Source organism: Balearica regulorum, chromosome 35 (genome assembly GCF_011004875.1).
Source record: "Balearica regulorum gibbericeps isolate bBalReg1 chromosome 35, bBalReg1.pri, whole genome shotgun sequence".
NCBI lineage: Eukaryota > Metazoa > Chordata > Aves > Gruiformes > Gruidae > Balearica > Balearica regulorum.
In genome coordinates this window covers 234,395-251,887 of record NC_046218.1, presented here as the reverse complement: position 1 = coordinate 251,887, position 17,493 = coordinate 234,395, and the positions used below count along the sequence as shown (strand labels likewise).

Below are 17,493 nucleotides of genomic sequence, written 5' to 3'. Positions count from 1 at the left end.
GGCCGCTGGGGGGGGGCGAGTTGTGATATTGGGGAGGGGGGGGCACCCCCAAACTCTCCTCACCCCCTCGAGACTCCCCAAAACACCCCAACCCCCCCCCCAGCCCCCTATAGCCCCCCCCTCACCTTGGGGTGGGGGTGATGGGCCCGGGGGGGTCCCCGGGGTCCCCCAGCAGCGTGCGCAGGATGGCGACGAGCCCCCCCGGCTCCGCTTCCCCCTACGGGAGAGGAGGGCGGGGTCGGGGCAACCTATAGATTCCATACTGCCCTTGGGGAAAGGAGCGGGGGGGCACCCCCTGTAGTGCCCCCCCCAAGGCAGTGGGAGCCCCTATAGCACCTATAGCACCCCTTAAACCCCCCCCAATCCCCTTACAGCACCCCCATACCTATCCCCTATAGAGTCCCCTATGGCATCCCCCATAGCATCCCCTACAGAATCCCCTATAGCATCCCCCACCCCCCGTTGCACCACAAGATCCCCCCCCAGCCCTATACACTTCCCATAACGCCCTGGGAAGGGGGGGGGACAACCTATAGAACCCCTATAGCTCCCGCCAAGAGTCCATATGGCCTCTATACCTCCCACCAACAGCCCCTGCACATCCTATAGATTCTCCAGACAGTCCCTCTGATCCCCACGGGGCTGCTACAGCTGCCCTAGACAGCCCCTACGGCCCCTATACCGCCTGTAAACAGCCCCTATAGTCCCCTCCCCCCCCCCCCCCCAGCGCACCCTATAGCTCCTATAGGGTCTCACCTCGAGGGCGAGGAGCAGGCGTCCCCCCGCCAGCGCCGACAGCAGGTGGGTCATGAGGGCGAAGCCGTCGGGGGAGACCCCTATACGTCCCTGCGGGCGGGGTGGAACCTATAGCGGGGTGTGGGGGGGCACAACACCACCCCCGGCCCCTATAGAACCCCTATAGACTCCACAAGCATCCCCCTGTAACGTCCAGGAGGCACTGCACGGCTCCGTATAGCCTCCATACGGCTCTAGTGGCGCCTATAGCAACCCCATACAGCGCCCGCAACACCCCCTATAGCCCCTACAGCAGCCGTGCCGATCGTATAGGGCCCCTATAGCGCCCACCGACCATCTATAGGCTGCTCTGTGCCACCCCCGAGCAGCCTATAGGTGCCCTATACCCCCCCAAACCACCCCCCCCCCCTTATACCACCCCGGGAGAGACCATACATCCCCTATACCCCCCCATGGGGATCTAGAGGTGCCTATAGGTCGCTATACGTCTCCCTACCTCCGCGTCCCCGTGGGCGGCGGCGATGCCAGCGGCCACCAGGACGAGCTGGGGCTGGAACTGCCGAGAGCCCGCGGGCGGCGGGCTGAGCGGGGACCCCAAAACCCCCCGGGGACCCCAAAACCCCCAGCACCCCCCAACCCCCCTCAGAACCCCCCAGGCCCCCCCCAGGACCCCCCAACCCCCCCCAGACACCCCCAAAGTCCCCCCAACTCCCCTAGGGCTCCCCAAAACCCCCCTGGGACCCCCCCAGGAACCCCCAACCCCCCCCCCCGGGACCCCCCCAAAATGCCCCTGGACACCCCCAAACCCTCCCAGGGACCCCCAACCCCCCCCCAGGACCCCCCCAGGGACCCCTGAACCCCCCAAGGGACCCCCCCGGGACCCCCCAAATCCCACCCAGACACCCCCAAAACCCCCCAGGGCCCCCCCAACCCCCCCTGGGACCCTCCCCAGGGTCCCCCCGAACCCCCAAACCCCCCGGGGAGCCCCCAGGCCCCCCCAAACCTGGAAGGCGATGGGCAGGAGGAGGTGGAAGAAGGCAGCCGCGTAGTCGCCATCCGTCGCGCCGGGCTACAGGGGCGAGGGGGGGCATACAGAATCTATAGGGATCCCCTATAGAACACCCACCCCCCCCAGCCCCTCTGGAAGGACCTATAGAGCCGACCCTACAGCTCCCATACTGCCTGCACCTGGGGAAAGACGTATGGCCCCTATATGGCCCCAGAGGGGCCACGTATAGGACCTATAAGCACCCGTACAGCTCCTATAGCGGCACGTATAGGCTTCGGAACGTCCCGCAGCACGCATACGCATCCTGTATCACCCCGTAACGACCCTATAGATCTCCATAATGGGCAACAGAAAATTTCTACAGCTCTGTATCACCTTATAGAAACCCTATCGTCTCCTATAACGTATAGCACAGGCTACACTCCTATATTGCCCTATAGAAACCATACATATCCTTATAACATGTAACGGCATCTCTATACTGCTACATCCCCCTATAGAAACTCTATAGCCCCCCCACATCTGCGCTGCGGGGATCCCTACACCCCTATATCACCCTATAGAAACCTATAGACCCCCCCAACTCCACTGGGGGGGTCCTTACACCCCTCTATTACCCTATAGGAATTCTACAGACCCCACTAACTCCAAAGGGGGTCCCCCCACCCCCCTATAGAAACCCTATAGGCCCCCCCAACTCCACTGGGGGGGTCCCTGCACCCCTATATCACCCTATAGACCCCCCAACTCCACTGGGGGGGGTCCCTGCACCCCTATATCACCCTATAGACCCCCCAACTCCACTGGTGGGGGGTCCCTGCACCCCTATATCACCCTATAGACCCCCCAACTCCACTGGGGGGGGTCCCTGCACCCCTATATCACCCTATAGGAACTCTATAGACCCCCCCAACTCCACTGGGGGGGTCCCCACACCCCTACACCCCCCCCAGCCCCTATAGAATCCATACCTCGTCCCAGCGCACGTCGACGGTGAAGCCTTCGCCCCGGCCGGTGCCGATGACGGTGGGGGGGTCACTGCCGTGGTGCACCCCGAAACACAGGACGCTGCGGGGGGGGGGAGTTAAGGGGGGCTCCCAGTCCCTCCCAGTATATCCCAGTATATCCCAGTACCCACCTGGGATCCTCCTGGAAGAGGCGGGGGATGGCGCAGCTGGGCCGGATGCCCCAATCGACGATGAGGATGCTGGGGGAGGGGGGGGCACCCAGGTTTTGGGGGGCTGCACACACCCCCCACCCAAAAAAAAAGGGGTGCGGGTGCCCCCCCTCCCCCCCCTCACCGCTGCACCCCGAGGTGCTGCTGAGCCGCCCGGGCCGCCACGGCGACGGCGTTGAAGACGCAGCCGCTATAGGTTGAGTCCGGCTCCGCGTGGCGTCCGGGGGGACTATAGGGGGACAGCAGCGCCCTATAGATCCCTATAGAGCCCCCCAACACCCATTTCTATAGGTTTCCTCTCCCAACCTACAGCACCCTATGGCTTCTATAGCATAATGAGCATCCCTATAGCCCCTCCCAGGCTCCCTATAGATCTTTTCAGGGTCCCTATAGCCCCCCCCAGGGCCCCTATAGCCCTCCCATGGCCCCTATAGCCCCCCCAGACTCCCTATAGCCCCCATAGAGCCCCTATAGCCCCTCCCATGGCCCCTATAGCACCCCCAGACTCCCCATAGCCCCCATAGGGCCCCTATAGCCCCCCCCAAGGCCCCTATAGCCCCCATAGGTCCCAGGAACCGATCTCCACACCCCCACCCCCCCGTCCCACGCCTCCTCCTCCCCCCTACCCCGCAAAGAGCCCCTATAGAATCCATACCACCCCCCGCACCACCTCAAGGAACCGCTACGGCCACAACCTGGGGGGGGGGTGTGTAGAATCTATAGGGGTAGCGGGACACGTGGCTCCACCCCTATAGAACCTGGGCGGGCGCCTACACCCCCCCCCCAGCGGTAACGTATAGGTAACGTATAGCCCCTATAGGCGCCGGGCGCGCGTACCGCAGCAGCGCCAGCCCGTTGCGCAGGTCCCCGCTCAGCACCTTCCGCAGCAGCTCCAGCAGCGACCCCGCGGCCAGGCGGGACGGCCCCACCTGACGGGGACACGGTGACCCCCAAAAGTCACCCACCCCCCCAAACCCACCCCCCAGGGATCCCCCCACCCCACCCACCCCAAACCCCCCCCCAGGGACCCCCCCAAACCCCCCAGGGACCCCCCAAAACCCTCCCCCCCCCCCAAAGGGACTCACCGAGGGGGTCGGGGGGGGGCAGCCGGGGGTCGGCGGGTCCAACTGAGCCAGGGAAGAGGGGCTGGGGGACCCCAAAACTGTCCTCAGGGACCCCGATACCAACTGGGGGGGTCCCCAAAACCCCCAGGGGGTCCCCAAAATCCCCAACCCACCCCCCAAAACCCTCAGAGACACCACCACCCCCCCCAAATCCTTCAGGAATTCTCAGGGTCCCTCAAACACCCCCAGGGCCCCCCAAACTCCTCAGGGACCCCCCAAAATCCTCAGGGCCCCCCTTAACCCCTCAGGGACCCCCCCAAACCCCTCAGGGACCCCCCAAAATCCTCAGGGACCCCCCTTAACCCCTCAGGGACCCCCCCTTAACCCCCCCCAAATCCCTCAAGAGACCCCCAAAACTTCACGGCTGCCCCCAACCCCCCAAAACCCCTCCAGACCCCCCCAAACCCCCCTCAGCCCCCCAAAAAACTCCCCCAGCCCCCCTAAACCCCCCCCCCCCCCAAAAAAAAACCTGTGCACCAGCAGCAGCTCCTCATCGGTGGCCGGGCGACACTAAGGGACAAGAGACGGCGATTTGGGGGGGCACCCAAGGGTTTGGGGGGGCACCCAGGGGTCTGGGGGGGGGCACCCACATATTGGGGGGCACCCAGGTGTTTGGGGGGGGCACCCACCTCCACGCGGACGCAGCGCTGCGCCAGTCCCAGCTCCTCCAGCGTCGCCCAGGCGGCCGACAGCGGCTCCGGATCCTCGGGGGTGCTAAGGGAAAACGGGGGGGTTAGGACCCATGGGGGGGGCACCCAAAGGATCCCAGGGTCACCCATGGGTGCTGGGGGGGGGAGGGGGCACCCAAGGTTCCTGATGTCACCCGTGGGTGGGGAAGGTACCCGTCATCTCCGAAAACGGCGGCGAATCGTTCGTCGTAGACCAGCCCCGTCCCCGTGGGCGCTGCCGCCTCCGCGCCCAGATCCTGCCGCGGGTGGGAAGTCAGGGGGTGCGGGGGGCACCCCTGGGTGTCCGGCAGCCCCCCCCCCACCCAAGGGAACCCCCCCCACCCCATCTTTGAATGGACCCCAGGGGTCCAGGACCACCCCCACCCAGGAGATCCCCCCCCCCCACCCAAGGGAACCCCCCACCCAAGGGACACCCCCACCCATCTTTGAGTGGACCCCAGGGGTCCAGGACCCCCCCCCACCCAGGAGATTCCCCCCCCCCACCCAGGGGACCCCCCCCACCCAAGGGAACCCCCCACCCATCTTTGAGTGGACCCCAGGGGTCCAGGACCCCCCCCCACCCAAGGGATCCCCCCCCAAAGGAACCCCCCACCCAAGGGACACCCCCAACTCAAGGCACCCAGGGGTCCAGGACCCCCCCCCAAGGGGACCCCCCCCCCCCCAAGGCACCCAGGGGTCCAGGACCCCCCCCCCAAAGGGACCCCCCCCCCCAAAGGACCCCCCCCACCCAAGGGACACCCCCCCAAGGCACCCAGGGGTCCAGGACCCCCCCCCCAAAGGACCCCCCCCCCAAGGGACCCCCCCCCCAAGGCACCCAGGGGTCCAGGACCCCCCCCCCCCCCCCAGGGACCCCCCCCCAAAGGAACCCCCCCCACCCCACGTGTCTGCCCCCCCGAAGCCCCGCCCTCCCCGAAGCCCCGCCCCACCCGGCCAGGCCCCGCCCCACCCGGCCAGGCCCCGCCTACCAGCCGCTGTAGCTCCGCCTCCAGCCCCTCCCGCCGGCTCCGGGCCCGCCCCCGGCGTTTGGCTTCCGGGAGCCCCCCCCGTTGGGAGGGGGCGCGACGCCCCGCCCGGCCCTGGGCGGAGTCAAGTCAGCCCCGCCCACAAACCCCCTCACAAGCCACGCCCACCTCCCTAATTAGACCCACCCACTCCAGGCCCGCCCACCGCCAAACCACGCCCACCGCCCAATCACCACGCCCTCACACCCCCCGCCCAAGCCACGCCCACATCTCTGGCCCCGCCCCTTCTCACCATGGCAGCCGGGGGCGGGGCTCTAGCGCCGCGCGGGGGGGGGCATCGCAGGGGGGGCCTGGGGGGGGCAACGGGTTAAGGGGAGTCGGGGAAAACGGGGGCGGGGGGGAACGGGGAGGGGGGGGCAACCGGGGGGTGGTTACCGGGGGGGATAACGGGGGCAGGGTGGGCCGCAGCGGCGGCGGTGGGAAGGGCTGGGAGAAGCTCCATGGGCCCGGAGGGCGGCGGGGGGGGGGGGGGGGGGGGAATCGGGGAGGCCCCGGGGTGTGGGGGGGGGGAGCTCAGGGGGCACCGGGGCCCGGAGGGAAACGGGAGCGGCCGCGCTCACCTACAGCCCCGTGCGACGCTGGCGCCGGGCGCACGGCGATGGCGTAAAGGGGCGGGGCTGAAAGTGAAACGAGGCTGGGCGGAACCCGGAGGGGAAGCGGGGAGTGGCCGGGCAGAGCGCGGGGCGGGGCTAAAAGGGGGCGGGGCCACGCCGCTCATAGCAAACCGCCGCCGTGCCCCATCGCAGGCCGCCATCTTGGTTGCGCCCCACTGGAGGCCGCCATCTTGGAGCTCACCATAGGTTGCCCGTTGCGGGGGGGGGGGGGGGGGGGGCACTATTTGTATAAGCGTTTTGGGGTACGTGTGTGTCCCCCAGACCCCCGGTGGGGGGGCACAACCCCGCCCCCCTTCCAAAGGCGCCCCCCAAACCTCCCCCCCAAATAACGAGGCACGAGCCCGTCTCTGTTTCCGATACCAAATTGTATTTGGGGGGTGCTCCCCCCCTTCAGTTAAAGCTGGGTGCCGAGGCCGGGGGGGGGCCCGGCAGGGTTTGGGGGTGCAGCGTAACTCCCCCCGGCCCCCCCCAAAAAGGGCGTCTGGGTAGAAAAAGGCAGAAGATGTCCGGAAAGAACGAGGGGCGCGAAAGCGTAGAGAGCAGCCGGATCCTCGGAAGAAGGTTGCGGGGGGGCGGGGGGAGCCAGAGGGTTCCCCCCAATAATATCGGGGGCCCCCCCATTTCCGCTCCCCCCGCCGCCCTGTCGTCTTTTTTTCCCTTTGGCGGAAACTTTACGATTTCGGGTCTGGATCCCGTCCTTGCGCATGGTCAGGGGGCGGTTCACCTGTGGGCGGGGCCGGGCGGTGAGGCCACGCCCCCAGTGGGGGTGGGGGGGGGTATTTTTTTTGGGGGGGGGGGGGGGGCAGGGTGGGTTTTGGGGTTCGGGGCCCCTCACCCGGTGCAGTTTGTAGTAGAGGCCGCAGGCGTTGCAGACGGGGTCCCCGCGGGGGCTGCGGCGCCACAGGGTGGTGGTGCTGGTCTGGCAGTTGCTGCAGACGGTGCCGGCGCGCTTGCTCACCAGCTGGGGGGGGGGGGGGGGGGAAAAATGGGGGTACGGGGGGGGAAATGGGGGGTACGGGGGGCTGAGAGGGGGTACGGGGGGGAAATGGGGGGGTGCGGGGGGGAAATGGGGGGTACTGGGGGGATTGGGGGGTACAGGGGGGATTAGGGGGGTACGGGGGGAAATGGGGGGTACGGGGGGCTGAGAGGGGGTACGGGGGGGGATTGGGGGATTGGGGGGGGACGGGGGGCTGAGAGGGGGTACGGGGGGGATTGGGGGGGTACGGGGGGGAAATGGGGGGTATGGGGGGCTGAGAGGGGGTATGGGGGGGATTGGGGGGGTACGGGGGGCTGAGAGGGGTTACGGGGGGGAAATGAGGGGTACGGGGGGGATTGGGGGGGGTATGGGGGGGAAATGGGGGGTACGGGGGGATTGTGGGGGAAATGGGGGGTACGGGGGGCTGAGAGGGGGTACGGGGGGGAAATGGGGGGGTACGGGGGGGAAATGGGGGGTATGGGGGGGATTGGAGGGGGAAATGGGGGGTACGGGGGGAAATGGGGGGGGAAATGGGGGGCAACGGGGGAAATGGGGGGTACGGGGGGGATTGGGGGTACGGGGGGGAAATGAGGGGTATGGGGGGGATTGGGGGGGTACGGGGGGTATGGGGGAAATAATGGGGGGTACAGGGGGGCTGAGAGGGGATTGGGGGGTTTGGGGGGAAAATGGGGGGGTTTGGGGGGGCTCCAGGGGGTTTGGGGGGGGCAATGGTGGGGAATGGGGGGGCTGAGAGGGGGTTGGGGGGGGAATGGGGGTGTTTGGGGGGGTGGGGGGTCCCCCGGGACGTTGGGGGGGGTAGGAGAGATTTGGGGGGATCCCAGGGGGTTGGGGGTTTCCGTGGGGGGCAGTGGGTTTTGGGGGGGGGCCCGGCCTGGTTTCGGGCCGATTTGTGTATTTTTCGGGGGGTATTTTGGGGGCGTTTTTGTGTATTTTGGGGGTGGTTTGGGGGCATTTCGGGTGTTTGGGGGGCGTTTCGGGTGGTTTGGGGGCATTTTGGGGCGTTTGGGGGCATTTCGGGTGTTTGGGGGGCGTTTCAGGGTGGTTTGGGGGCATTTTGGGGCGTTTTGGGGCATTTTGGGTGTTTTGGGGGCATTTGGGGTGTTTTTGGGGCGTTTTGGGGTGGTTTTGAGGTGGTTTCGGGGCATTTTTGGGGTGGTTTCAGGGTGTTTTTGGGGTGTTTCGGGGTGGTTTTGGGGTGTTTTTGGGACATTTGTGGTGGTTTTGCGGTGTTTGGGGCGGTTTCAGGGTGTTTTTGGGGCATTTTGGGTGTTTTTGGGGTGTTTCAGGGCGGTTTTGGGGCATTTGTGGTGGTTTTGGGGCGGTTGGGGTGGTTTCGGGGTGTTTTTGGGGTGGTTTCGGGGTGTTTTGGGGGCACTTGGGGTGTTTTCAGGGTGGTTTCGGGGTCTTTTTGGGGCATTTGGGGTGGTTTCAGGGTGGTTTCGGGGTGTTTTGGGGGCATTTTGGGTGGTTTCAGGGTGTTTTTGGGGCATTTTGGGTGGTTTCGGGGTGTTTTTTGGGGCATTTTGGGTGGTTTCGGGGTGTTTTTGGGGTGTTTTTTGGGGCATTTTGGGTGGTTTCGGGGTGTTTTTTGGGGCATTTTGGGTGGTTTCGGGGTGGTTTCAGGGTGGTTTCGGGGTGTTTTTTGGGGCATTTTGGGTGGTTTCGGGGTGTTTTTTGGGGCATTTTGGGTGGTTTCGGGGTGTTTTTTGGGGCATTTTGGGTGGTTTCGGGGTGGTTTCAGGGTGGTTTCGGGGTGTTTTTGGGGCATTTTGGGTGGTTTCGGGGTGGTTTTGGGGTGTTTTTTGGGGCATTTTGGGTGGTTTCGGGGTGGTTTTGGGGCATTTTGGGTGGTTTCGGGGTGGTTTTGGGGCATTTTGGGTGGTTTCGGGGCTCACCAGCCGCTTCTTGGGGCGGATGAGGGGCCGGTTGTGGCCGTTGAGGCGGTGGTAGAGCCCGCAGGCGTTGCACAGGTAATGGCCCGTCCCGTCCCGCCGCCACAGCGGCGTCGCCGTCGCCCCGCAGTTCACGCACTCCCGCGCCTCTGCCCAGTGAAAACCAGTACAGACCAGTAAAAACCAGCAAGGACCAGTATAAACCAGTACAGACCAGTATAAGCCAACACAAACCCCTACAGACCCCCACAAGGCAGCGCACGCCCCACCACACCCCCCCCAGTTCACACCCTCTGCCCAACACCACCCAGTATAAACCAGTATAAACCAATACAGACCCCTATAGTAGTGGTACAATAGTACAGACCAGTATAAACCAGTACAGACCAGTATAAACCACTAGGGGCCAACACGGAGCACTACGCACCCCAGTATGTACCAGTACAGGCCAGCATACACCCCAGTATGGACCAGTACAGATCAGTATGCACCCCAGTATGGACCAGCACAGACCAGTACACATCCCAATAAGCACCCCCAGGTCCCACACTCCCATGTTCCATCCCAGTACAGACCAGTGTAGACCAGTACACACCCCAGTACGCATCTACAGTTCATGCACTCCCACATCTCGTCCCAGTACGGACCAGTACCTATCCCAGTGTGCACCAGTACAGACCACTACGCACTCCAGTACACTCCCCCGGTTCATGCGCTCCCATGCCTGTGCCCAATACGGACCAGTATAAACCAATACAGGGACCAGTATGGACCAGTATGGACACCAGTATGGACCAGTATAGATCAGTACGCACCCCCAGTTCATGCACTCCCATGCCTGTGCCTGGTACGGACCAGTATAAACCAGCATGGACACGAGTATGGACCAGTACTGACACCAGTACGGACCAGTATAAACGAGTACGTACCCCCATTTCATACACTCTCCTGCCTGTGCCTGGTATGGATCAGTATAAACCAATATAGACACCAATATGGACCAGTATGGACCAGTATGTGCTCCCAGTTGGTACGCTTCCATGGCTGTGCCCAGTACGGACCAGTACAAAGTAGTACGGACCAGTACAGACCAGTATAAACCAACGTGGACACCAGTATGGACCAGTATGGACACCAGTACGAACCAGTATGGCCCAGTGTGCCCCCCGGCACCTCCCAGTACGCACCGCTGCGCCCCAATAACCCCCCCCCAGCACACCCCAGCCCCTCCCAGTCTGCACCAGTTGCTCCCAGTGGGGTTGACTCACCGCAGGCCGGGGGGGCGCCGGGGGGCAGGAGGGGTCCCGGGGGCGGGGGGCTGCCCCGGGGGGGCTGCAGCAGCTCCAAAAATCGGGGGGGCTCCGGTGGAGGGGGGGGGGTGGCCCAGGGGGGGCCCCCCAACGTCCCCCCGTCGGCCCACGGCACCAGCGACAGGCGGCCTGGGGGGGGGGACACACACACACAAAAATTGGGGGGACACGGGGACAAGGGGGGGGATTTGGGGGGGGGGGTGGATATTGAGGGGTCCCAGGGGAAAAGGGGGGGGGAAGGGGATGTGGGGAGGGAATTGGGGGGGGGCACCGAGGGAGATTTGGGGGGGCCCTGGGGGAAAGGTCACAGGGACATTGGGGGGGTGCACACGGGGGGGGGTCAGGAGGTACCTGGGGGGGGGTAGGGGCCCAGCAGCCCCCCCGTTTCCAGCCCCTCCGCCCCCCCCAGCCCCAGAAAAGCTCCGGCTTCGTCGTGGAAAGGGGGGGCTCCCTCCGACGGGCCCCCCCCCGCCCCCAACGCCACGAATTCCATGGGGGGGGCTGCAGCGACGCGGGGGCCTGCGGGGAGACACCCACCCCCCCAAAAAAATAAAATAATTAGCAACCGGGTGACGGCGGGTGCCAAAAAACACCCCCCACACACCCCCCCCTTGTTTTGGGGGGCAGCGATGGCGGCGGGGGGGGGGTCACTGACCTGGAGCCGTCGTGTCGCCGCGGGTCGGTCGGTCGGACGGACGGGAGGGGGGCGGATCTAGAAAACGGGGTGGGGTGAGGGGGGGGGGCTACGGGTGCTGCGGGGCAGGGGGGGGGGGTCCCGGATGCCTGGGTGCTTCCCCACCCCGTTTCGGTAACGGCCCCCGGGCTGCCGGGCGCTGATAAGGCTTATCTGATATGGGGGGGGGCAGGGCGGGGCTGGGGCACCCAAATGTCCGGGCACCCCCCCCCCCCCTTCCCCGAACTGTCGCCTTATCGCCCCGGCCAGAAAGGGGAACCCCCCCCCCCACCGCCTCCACCAACCACCCCCCAGCCTTTACTGGAGGTCCTACGTAAACACCACGCGCCCCCCCCCGGGGGGCTGAGCACCCCGAAATTTGGGGTTGGGGGGGGCGGGGAAAAAATTTCCAGGGGTCGGGGAAAAATTGAAGGGGGTTCCGCCTCAAAATTAGCTTTTTTCGGCACCCAAACTGGGGGGGGTGTGTGTGTCAGGCGGAAATTGGGGTTTTTTCGGAAGCAAAATAAGCGGGTGCGGCCCCAAATTTGCGTTTTTCAGCTCAAAATTCACTTTTTTCAGGAGCCAGGTGGGGATTTTCAACCGAAAAGTCGCTTTTTTTGGCGCTGAAACAGCAGTTTTCAGCCTGAAATACACATTTTGGCACCAAAATGGGGATTCGGGGCCCAAAATTTACAAGTTTCAGCCCAAAATTCACTTTTTTGGCACCGAAACAGGGATTTTTGGCCCAAAATTTGCTTTTTGCAGCACCAAAATAGGGATGTTCAGCCCAAAATTTGCTTTTTCAGCAGCAACACGGGGATTTTTGGACCAAAATTTGCTTTTTCTGGCACCAAAAAGAGGATTTTCAACCCAAAATCCATTTTCTTGGCACCACAATGAAGATTTTCAGCCCGAAATTCACTTTTTTTGCACCAAATGAGGATTTTCACCCCCCTGATCTGGCATTTTTTGGCCTCAAAATGGGCGTTTTCAAGGCAGAAATGGACTGGGGAGCCCCAAAATCGGGGTTTTCAGCCTCAAATTTAGGAGTTCTCAACTCAAACTTGGAACTTATAAACCCAAAATCTCAAATTTCAACACCAAATTGAATTTTTTTCAACTTGTTTTCAGCCCCAAACTGTCAGTTTTCTCTCCAAATTCAGGGTTTCTGCTGCAAAATCAGGCTTTCCAACCCAAAACTTAGTGTTTGCAGTCGTGGATTGGGCGTTTCAGACCCCAAAATCAGCATTTTCAGCTCAAAATTGTGATTTTTCAGCCCAAAATTTGGCATTTGCAAACCAAAATAACCATTTTTGCCAACAAAATGGGGATTTGGGGCCCAAATTTGGCATTTTTGGCCCCAAACTGGGGTTTTCAATTCTGAATTGAGAGTTTCAGCCCCCAAAATTAGGATTTTCAGCCCAAAATTCACTTTTTTGGCAACAACCCGGGGATTTTCAGCTCCAAATCCACCTTTTTGGCACCAAAAGGAGACATTTCAGCCCAAAACTCACTTTTTTGGCACCAAAACAGGAACATTTTAGCCCCAAATTCACTTTTGTGGCAGCAAAATAGGGACATTTTAGCCCAAAATCCACTTTCTCAGCACCAAAATGGGGATTTTCAGCCCCAAATTTGGCATTTTCAGCCCCAAAACTGACATTTCCAGTCCCAGGTTGGGACGTCCAGCCCCAAAACTGCCTGTTTTCAGCCCAAAACGTGACTTTCCCCCCCAAGAAATCACCATTTCACCCCCAAAATCGGGTTCAGGTTTTTTTTTTTCCCTGTTCAAAACTGGGGATTTTCAGCCCAAAATTGGGGATTTCCAACTCCGTTCCCAAACCCGATGTTTTTCACCCCAAACCGCGGGGGAGGCGGGCAGCGCTGACCTCACCTCATTTTGGGCTCAAACTGGGCGGTTTTGGGGTCCCTCCCGCGACGCTTCCTCCCCGTTGCTGCTCCTTCAGCCCCAAAATCCTCGTTTTTATCCTCAAATCCCATTCCCGGGTTAACAAAAACGGCAATTTTTGCCACTTTTCCACGTTTCCGACCTCCTTCCCGCCTTTTGGGGGGGGTGAGGGGGGACCCCGGGGTTTTGGGGTGCCCCCCACCCCCCCCACCCCCCCGAGGCGGGGGTCCCCCGAGGCGGGGGGAGGGGCTCAGGGGCCCGGGGGGGGTGGGGCAGCAAAAACGGGGTGTCCAGGTTAAAATCGGGGGGTGACCGTGACCCCCCCGGGGGCGGGGGGGGGGTCAGCTCCAGGGGCCCGAAAAAATAGGGGTGCAGCAGCGCCTGCGGGATGAAAACAAAAAAAAAGGGGGGGGATCATGTTTTGGGGGGAGGACACCCCAAAAATAAAGAAGAGGAGGTGGTAAAGGTGGGGGGGACCCCAAAAAATAAAAGGGGGGTAAAAGAAGGGGGGCAGAGTGCTGCAGACCCCCCCCCGAGATATTAGGAGAGTGTTGGGGTGCCCCCCCTGCTTAGGTGTTGGGGACCCCTCCTGGGTTTTGGGGACCCCCCTGGATTTTGGGGACCCCTCCCAGGTTTTGGAGATCCCCTCGTGGCTTTTAGGGACCCCTTTGGGTTTTGCCCACCCCCCCCAGGGTTTTGGGGACCCCCCCCGGGTTCTGGCAAACCCCCCCCCCCGGTTCTGGGGACCCCCCTGGGTTTTGGGGACCCCTCCTGGGTTTTGGGGACCCCCCCCGCAACTCTGGGGACCCTCCCTCAGGGTTCTGAGAACCCCTCCTGGGTTTTGGGGACTCCCCTGTTTTTGCCCCCCCCCCAGGGTTTTGGGGACCCCCCCACCAGGTTTTGGGGACCCCCTCGGATTCTGAGGGCCTCCCCTGCGTTTTGGGGACCCCCCGAGTTTCGGGGACCCCCCTGGAGTTTTGGGGACCCCCCCGGAGTTTTGGGGACCCCCCCCTGCAACTCTGGGGACCCTCCCTCCTGGGGTCTGGTGACTCCCCTGTGTTTGCCCCCCCCACCCACGGTCTTAGGGACCCCCCCTGGGTTTTGGGGACCCCCCACCGGGTTTTGGGGACCCCCCGGGTTTCGGGGACCCCCCTGGAGTTTTGGGGACCCCCCCTGCAACTCTGGGGACCCTCCCTCCTGGGGTCTGGTGACTCCCCTGTGTTTGCCCCCCCCCACCCAGGGTTTTAGGGACCCCCCCCCAGGTTCTGAGGACCCCCCACCGGGTTTTGGGGACCCCCCCGGGTTTTGGGGACCCCCCCGGGGTTTCGGGGACCTGGTGGGCGCGGATGCGCTGGCGCGAGGGGTAGCGCAGGAAGCGGCGCAGGAGGTCCAGGGCCTCGGGGGGGGCCTCGGGCAGCAGCCGCTCCAGCGGGGGGGGGGCCTGCCGCCGGAACCGGATCTTGGGGTAGTCGGGAAGGGCCGCCAGCTCCTGCCGGACCAGTACGGACCAGTACGGACCAGTAGGAACTGGTAAAAGGCACCCCCAGTAACCGCAGCAACGTCCCAGTAACCCCACAGGTGTTTTTATGCTTTCCCAGTAGGTCCCAGTAGCTCCCAGTAACCTCCCAGTAGCCCCAGACACTCCCCAGTACCGTCCCAGTAACCCCACAAGTGGCTTTAGGGTTTCCCAGTATGTCCCAGTAGCTCCCAGTACCATCCCAGTAACCCCACAGATGGTTTTAGGGTTTCCCAGTATGTCCCAGTAGCTCCCAACAGTCCCCCAGTATCCCCCAGTGACCCCCAATATGTCCTGGTGCCCTCCCAGTACATCCCAGTGCTCTCCCAGTCCCTCCCAGTGCCTTCCCAGTTCCTCCCCAGTCCATCGCAGTGCCTTCCCAGTCCATCCCAGTGCCTTCCCAGTGCCCCCCAGTCCCTCCTAGTCCATCCCAGTGCCCCCCAATCCCCCCCAGTGCCCTCCCAGTGCCCCCCAGTCCCCCCTACCCCTCCCAGTGCCCCCCAGTTTCCTCCCAGTGCCCCCCAGTCCCCTCCCAGTGCCCCCCAGACCCCTCCCAGTGCCCTCCCAGTGCCCCCCAGACCCCCCCAGTCCCCTCCCAGTCCCTCACCGGCCAGGCGCTGGGACTGGGGGTGCCGAGCGCTCGCAGGACGCAGCACAGCTGCTCGATGTCGTTCTCCCCGGGAAAAAGGGGGGACAGGTTCAAGAGCTCCCCAAAAATACACCCCACCGCCCTGGAAGGGGGGGGGGGAGCGAGAGGGGGAGTCAGGGTCAGGGGGGGCACCCAAATCTTGGGGGGGGCACCCAAATCTGGGGGGGCCACCCAAGGGTGGTGGGGGGGGGGAGCACCCACCATAAATCGACTCCTTCGTCGTAGTGCCGGGCGCCGTAGAGAAGTTCGGGGGCTCGGTACCACCTACCCCCCCCCCCCAAAATACAGGGGTTCAGGTGAGGGAGATTTGGGGGTTCGGGGGGGGAGGGGAGGGGGGGCTAGCGGGGGAGGGGCACCTGGTGGCCACTTGGTGGCTGTAGGGGCGGCCGCGGGGGGTGGCCAGGACGCGGGCCAGCCCAAAATCCGCCACCTTCAGGCGGCCCGTCCCGTCCAGCAGCAGGTTGGCCGGTTTCAGGTCCTGCACCCCAAAACCACCCACCCCTGAGCGGGGGGGGTGCACCCCCTAAAACCTTAGGGGACCCCCCCCAAAACTCCTGGGAGCCCCAAAACTCCTGGGTGACCCCCAAACTCCTGGGTGACCCCCCAAACTCCTGGGTGCCCCCCCAAAACTCCTGGGTGACCCCCCAAAATTCTGCCCCCCCCTAAACTCCTGGGTGCCCCCCCAAAATTCTGGCCCCCCCCAAAATTCTGGCCCCCCCCAAAATTCCTGGGTGCCCCCCAAACTCCTGGATCCCCCCACCTCCTGCCCCCCCACCTCCTGGGTCCCCCCCAAACCCCTGCCCCCCCCAAACTCCTGGGTGCCCCCCCCAAAATTCCTGGGTCCCCCCCAAAACTACTGCCCCCCCCACCTCCTGGGTCCCCCCAAACCCCTGCCCCCCCACCACCTCCTGGGCCCCCCCCAAAACTCCTGCCCCCCCCAACACCTGAGTCCCCCCCCTCAAAATTTCGAGCTTTCTCCCTCAAAGATTTCAGGGTGCCCCCCAATATTTTAGGGTGCGTGTCCCCCGTCCCCCCCCCCGATTTCGGGGTGCCCTCACCCGATGGAGGATGCGCTGGCGGTGGCAGTGCCCCAGCCCCCTCAGGGTCATGGCCAGCAGCGCGCGGACGCGGGGGGGGGACAGGGGGGCCGGGGTGGCCCTCAGGAGCCCCCCCAAATCCCCCACCAGGAAATCGAAGGCCAGGATGACGGCGGGACCCTGGGCAAAGGCGGCGCGGAGACGGACAACCTGGGGGGGGGGGGCACCCCGATATTAAAAGGAAAAGTGGGGGGGGACACCCCAAGATTTTGGGGGGGGGCACTTACATGGGGGTGATCCTCAATCTCCCTCAGGGCTTTGATCTCCCGCAGGGTTTGGGGGGGCACCCCCTCTTCGGGGCGCCGCAGGGGGACCTTCTTCAGGGCCACCGTCTCTCCTGTCTGGGGGGGGGGAACACACAGAAGGGGTGGGGGGGTGTTTTTGGGGGGGCCCAGACCCCCCCCCCCGTCCTCCAGACCCCCCCCCCAGACCCCTCAGGCCCCCAGACCCCCCTCAGGCCCCCCCCAGGCCCCTCAGGCCTCTCCAGGCCCCTCCCAGGCCCCCCTAGACCCCCCCCAGACCCCTCAGGCCCCCTCAGCCCCCCCCAGATCCCCTCAGGCCCCCCCAGGCCCCTCAGATCCCCCCCGGCCCCCCCAGGCGCCCCCCCAGATCCCCTCAGGCCCCCCCAGCCCCCTCAGATCCCCTCAGGCCCCCTCAGATCCCCTCAGGCCCCTCCCAGGCTCCCTCAGACCCCCCCCAGCCCCCTCAGACCCCCCCCAGATCCCCTCAGGCCCCCCCCAGCCCCCTCAGACCCCCCCCGGATCCCCTCAGACCCCCTCAGGTCCCCTCAGGCCCCCTCAGATCCCCTCAGGCCCCCCCAGCCCCCTCAGACCCCCTCAGATCCCCTCAGGCCCCTCCCAGGCCCTCAGCCCCCCCAACCCCCCCCCCCAAAAAGTGTCCCAGCGCCCCCCAGCCCCACCTCCCTGTCCTTGGCCTTGAAGACGACGCCGTGGGCGCCCTCCCCGATGCGGCCCAGTATGATGTACTGGTCCATACTGGTTGGTACTGGGAACGAACGGGAGCGGAAGGGAGCGGGGGATTGTGGGATGCTGGAGGACC

The 17,493-nt window shown here is 64.4% G+C and overlaps 2 protein-coding genes across 8 annotated transcripts; both read right to left on the bottom strand.

Annotated features, from left to right (window-relative positions):
- Nucleotides 1–121: 121 nt before the first annotated feature.
- Nucleotides 122–6,386, bottom strand: LOC142599074 (protein deacetylase HDAC6-like). Its single transcript, XM_075738673.1, has 15 exons — nucleotides 6,338–6,386; nucleotides 6,010–6,067; nucleotides 5,721–5,831; nucleotides 4,909–4,991; nucleotides 4,696–4,780; nucleotides 4,536–4,576; nucleotides 4,028–4,088; nucleotides 3,780–3,871; nucleotides 3,067–3,171; nucleotides 2,904–2,972; nucleotides 2,737–2,833; nucleotides 1,760–1,825; nucleotides 1,253–1,312; nucleotides 757–846; nucleotides 122–217 (listed from the first exon to the last, which is right to left on the bottom strand). Exons 2-15 carry the CDS (start codon nucleotides 6,010–6,012, stop codon nucleotides 122–124), a joined length of 1,059 nt encoding a protein of 352 aa, XP_075594788.1. The 5' UTR covers nucleotides 6,013–6,067; nucleotides 6,338–6,386.
- Nucleotides 6,387–6,737: 351 nt separating this feature from the next.
- On the bottom strand, nucleotides 6,738–17,493 carry LOC142599106 (erythroid transcription factor-like). 7 transcript variants are annotated; one of them, XM_075738743.1, is made up of 9 exons: nucleotides 17,354–17,493; nucleotides 16,662–16,775; nucleotides 16,396–16,584; nucleotides 15,694–15,815; nucleotides 15,539–15,601; nucleotides 15,296–15,419; nucleotides 14,506–14,661; nucleotides 13,158–13,553; nucleotides 10,593–10,719 (listed from the first exon to the last, which is right to left on the bottom strand). In XM_075738743.1, exons 1-8 carry the CDS (start codon nucleotides 17,426–17,428, stop codon nucleotides 13,272–13,274), a joined length of 1,125 nt encoding a protein of 374 aa, XP_075594858.1. In that variant the 5' UTR covers nucleotides 17,429–17,493; the 3' UTR covers nucleotides 10,593–10,719; nucleotides 13,158–13,271. The 7 variants fall into 7 exon arrangements, with proteins under 7 accessions (XP_075594862.1, XP_075594863.1, XP_075594858.1 ...); XM_075738742.1 differs by lacking the exon at nucleotides 10,593–10,719 and adding an exon at nucleotides 10,971–11,109; XM_075738746.1 differs by lacking the exon at nucleotides 10,593–10,719 and adding an exon at nucleotides 10,971–11,109 and having other exon boundaries at nucleotides 14,506–14,613.

Excerpts from the sequence above, each read along its gene's own strand:
- LOC142599074 (XM_075738673.1), bottom strand. Across the intron at positions 4,089-4,535 it reads GAGCTGCTGCTGGTGCACAG|CCCCTCTTCCCTGGCTCAGT; the intron begins GTTTTTTTTTGG and ends GGGGTCCCCCAG. Across the intron at positions 2,834-2,903 it reads CTCTTCCAGGAGGATCCCAG|CGTCCTGTGTTTCGGGGTGC; the intron begins GTGGGTACTGGG and ends CCCCCCCCGCAG.
- LOC142599106 (XM_075738743.1), bottom strand. The coding sequence starts at position 17,428 with ATGGACCAGTACATCATACTGGGCCGCATCGGGGAGGGCGCCCACGGC. Across the intron at positions 16,776-17,353 it reads TCAAGGCCAAGGACAGGGAG|ACAGGAGAGACGGTGGCCCT; the intron begins GTGGGGCTGGGG and ends CCCCCCCCCCAG. Across the intron at positions 14,662-15,295 it reads CCAGTCCCAGCGCCTGGCCG|GAGCTGGCGGCCCTTCCCGA; the intron begins GTGAGGGACTGG and ends CTGGTCCGGCAG.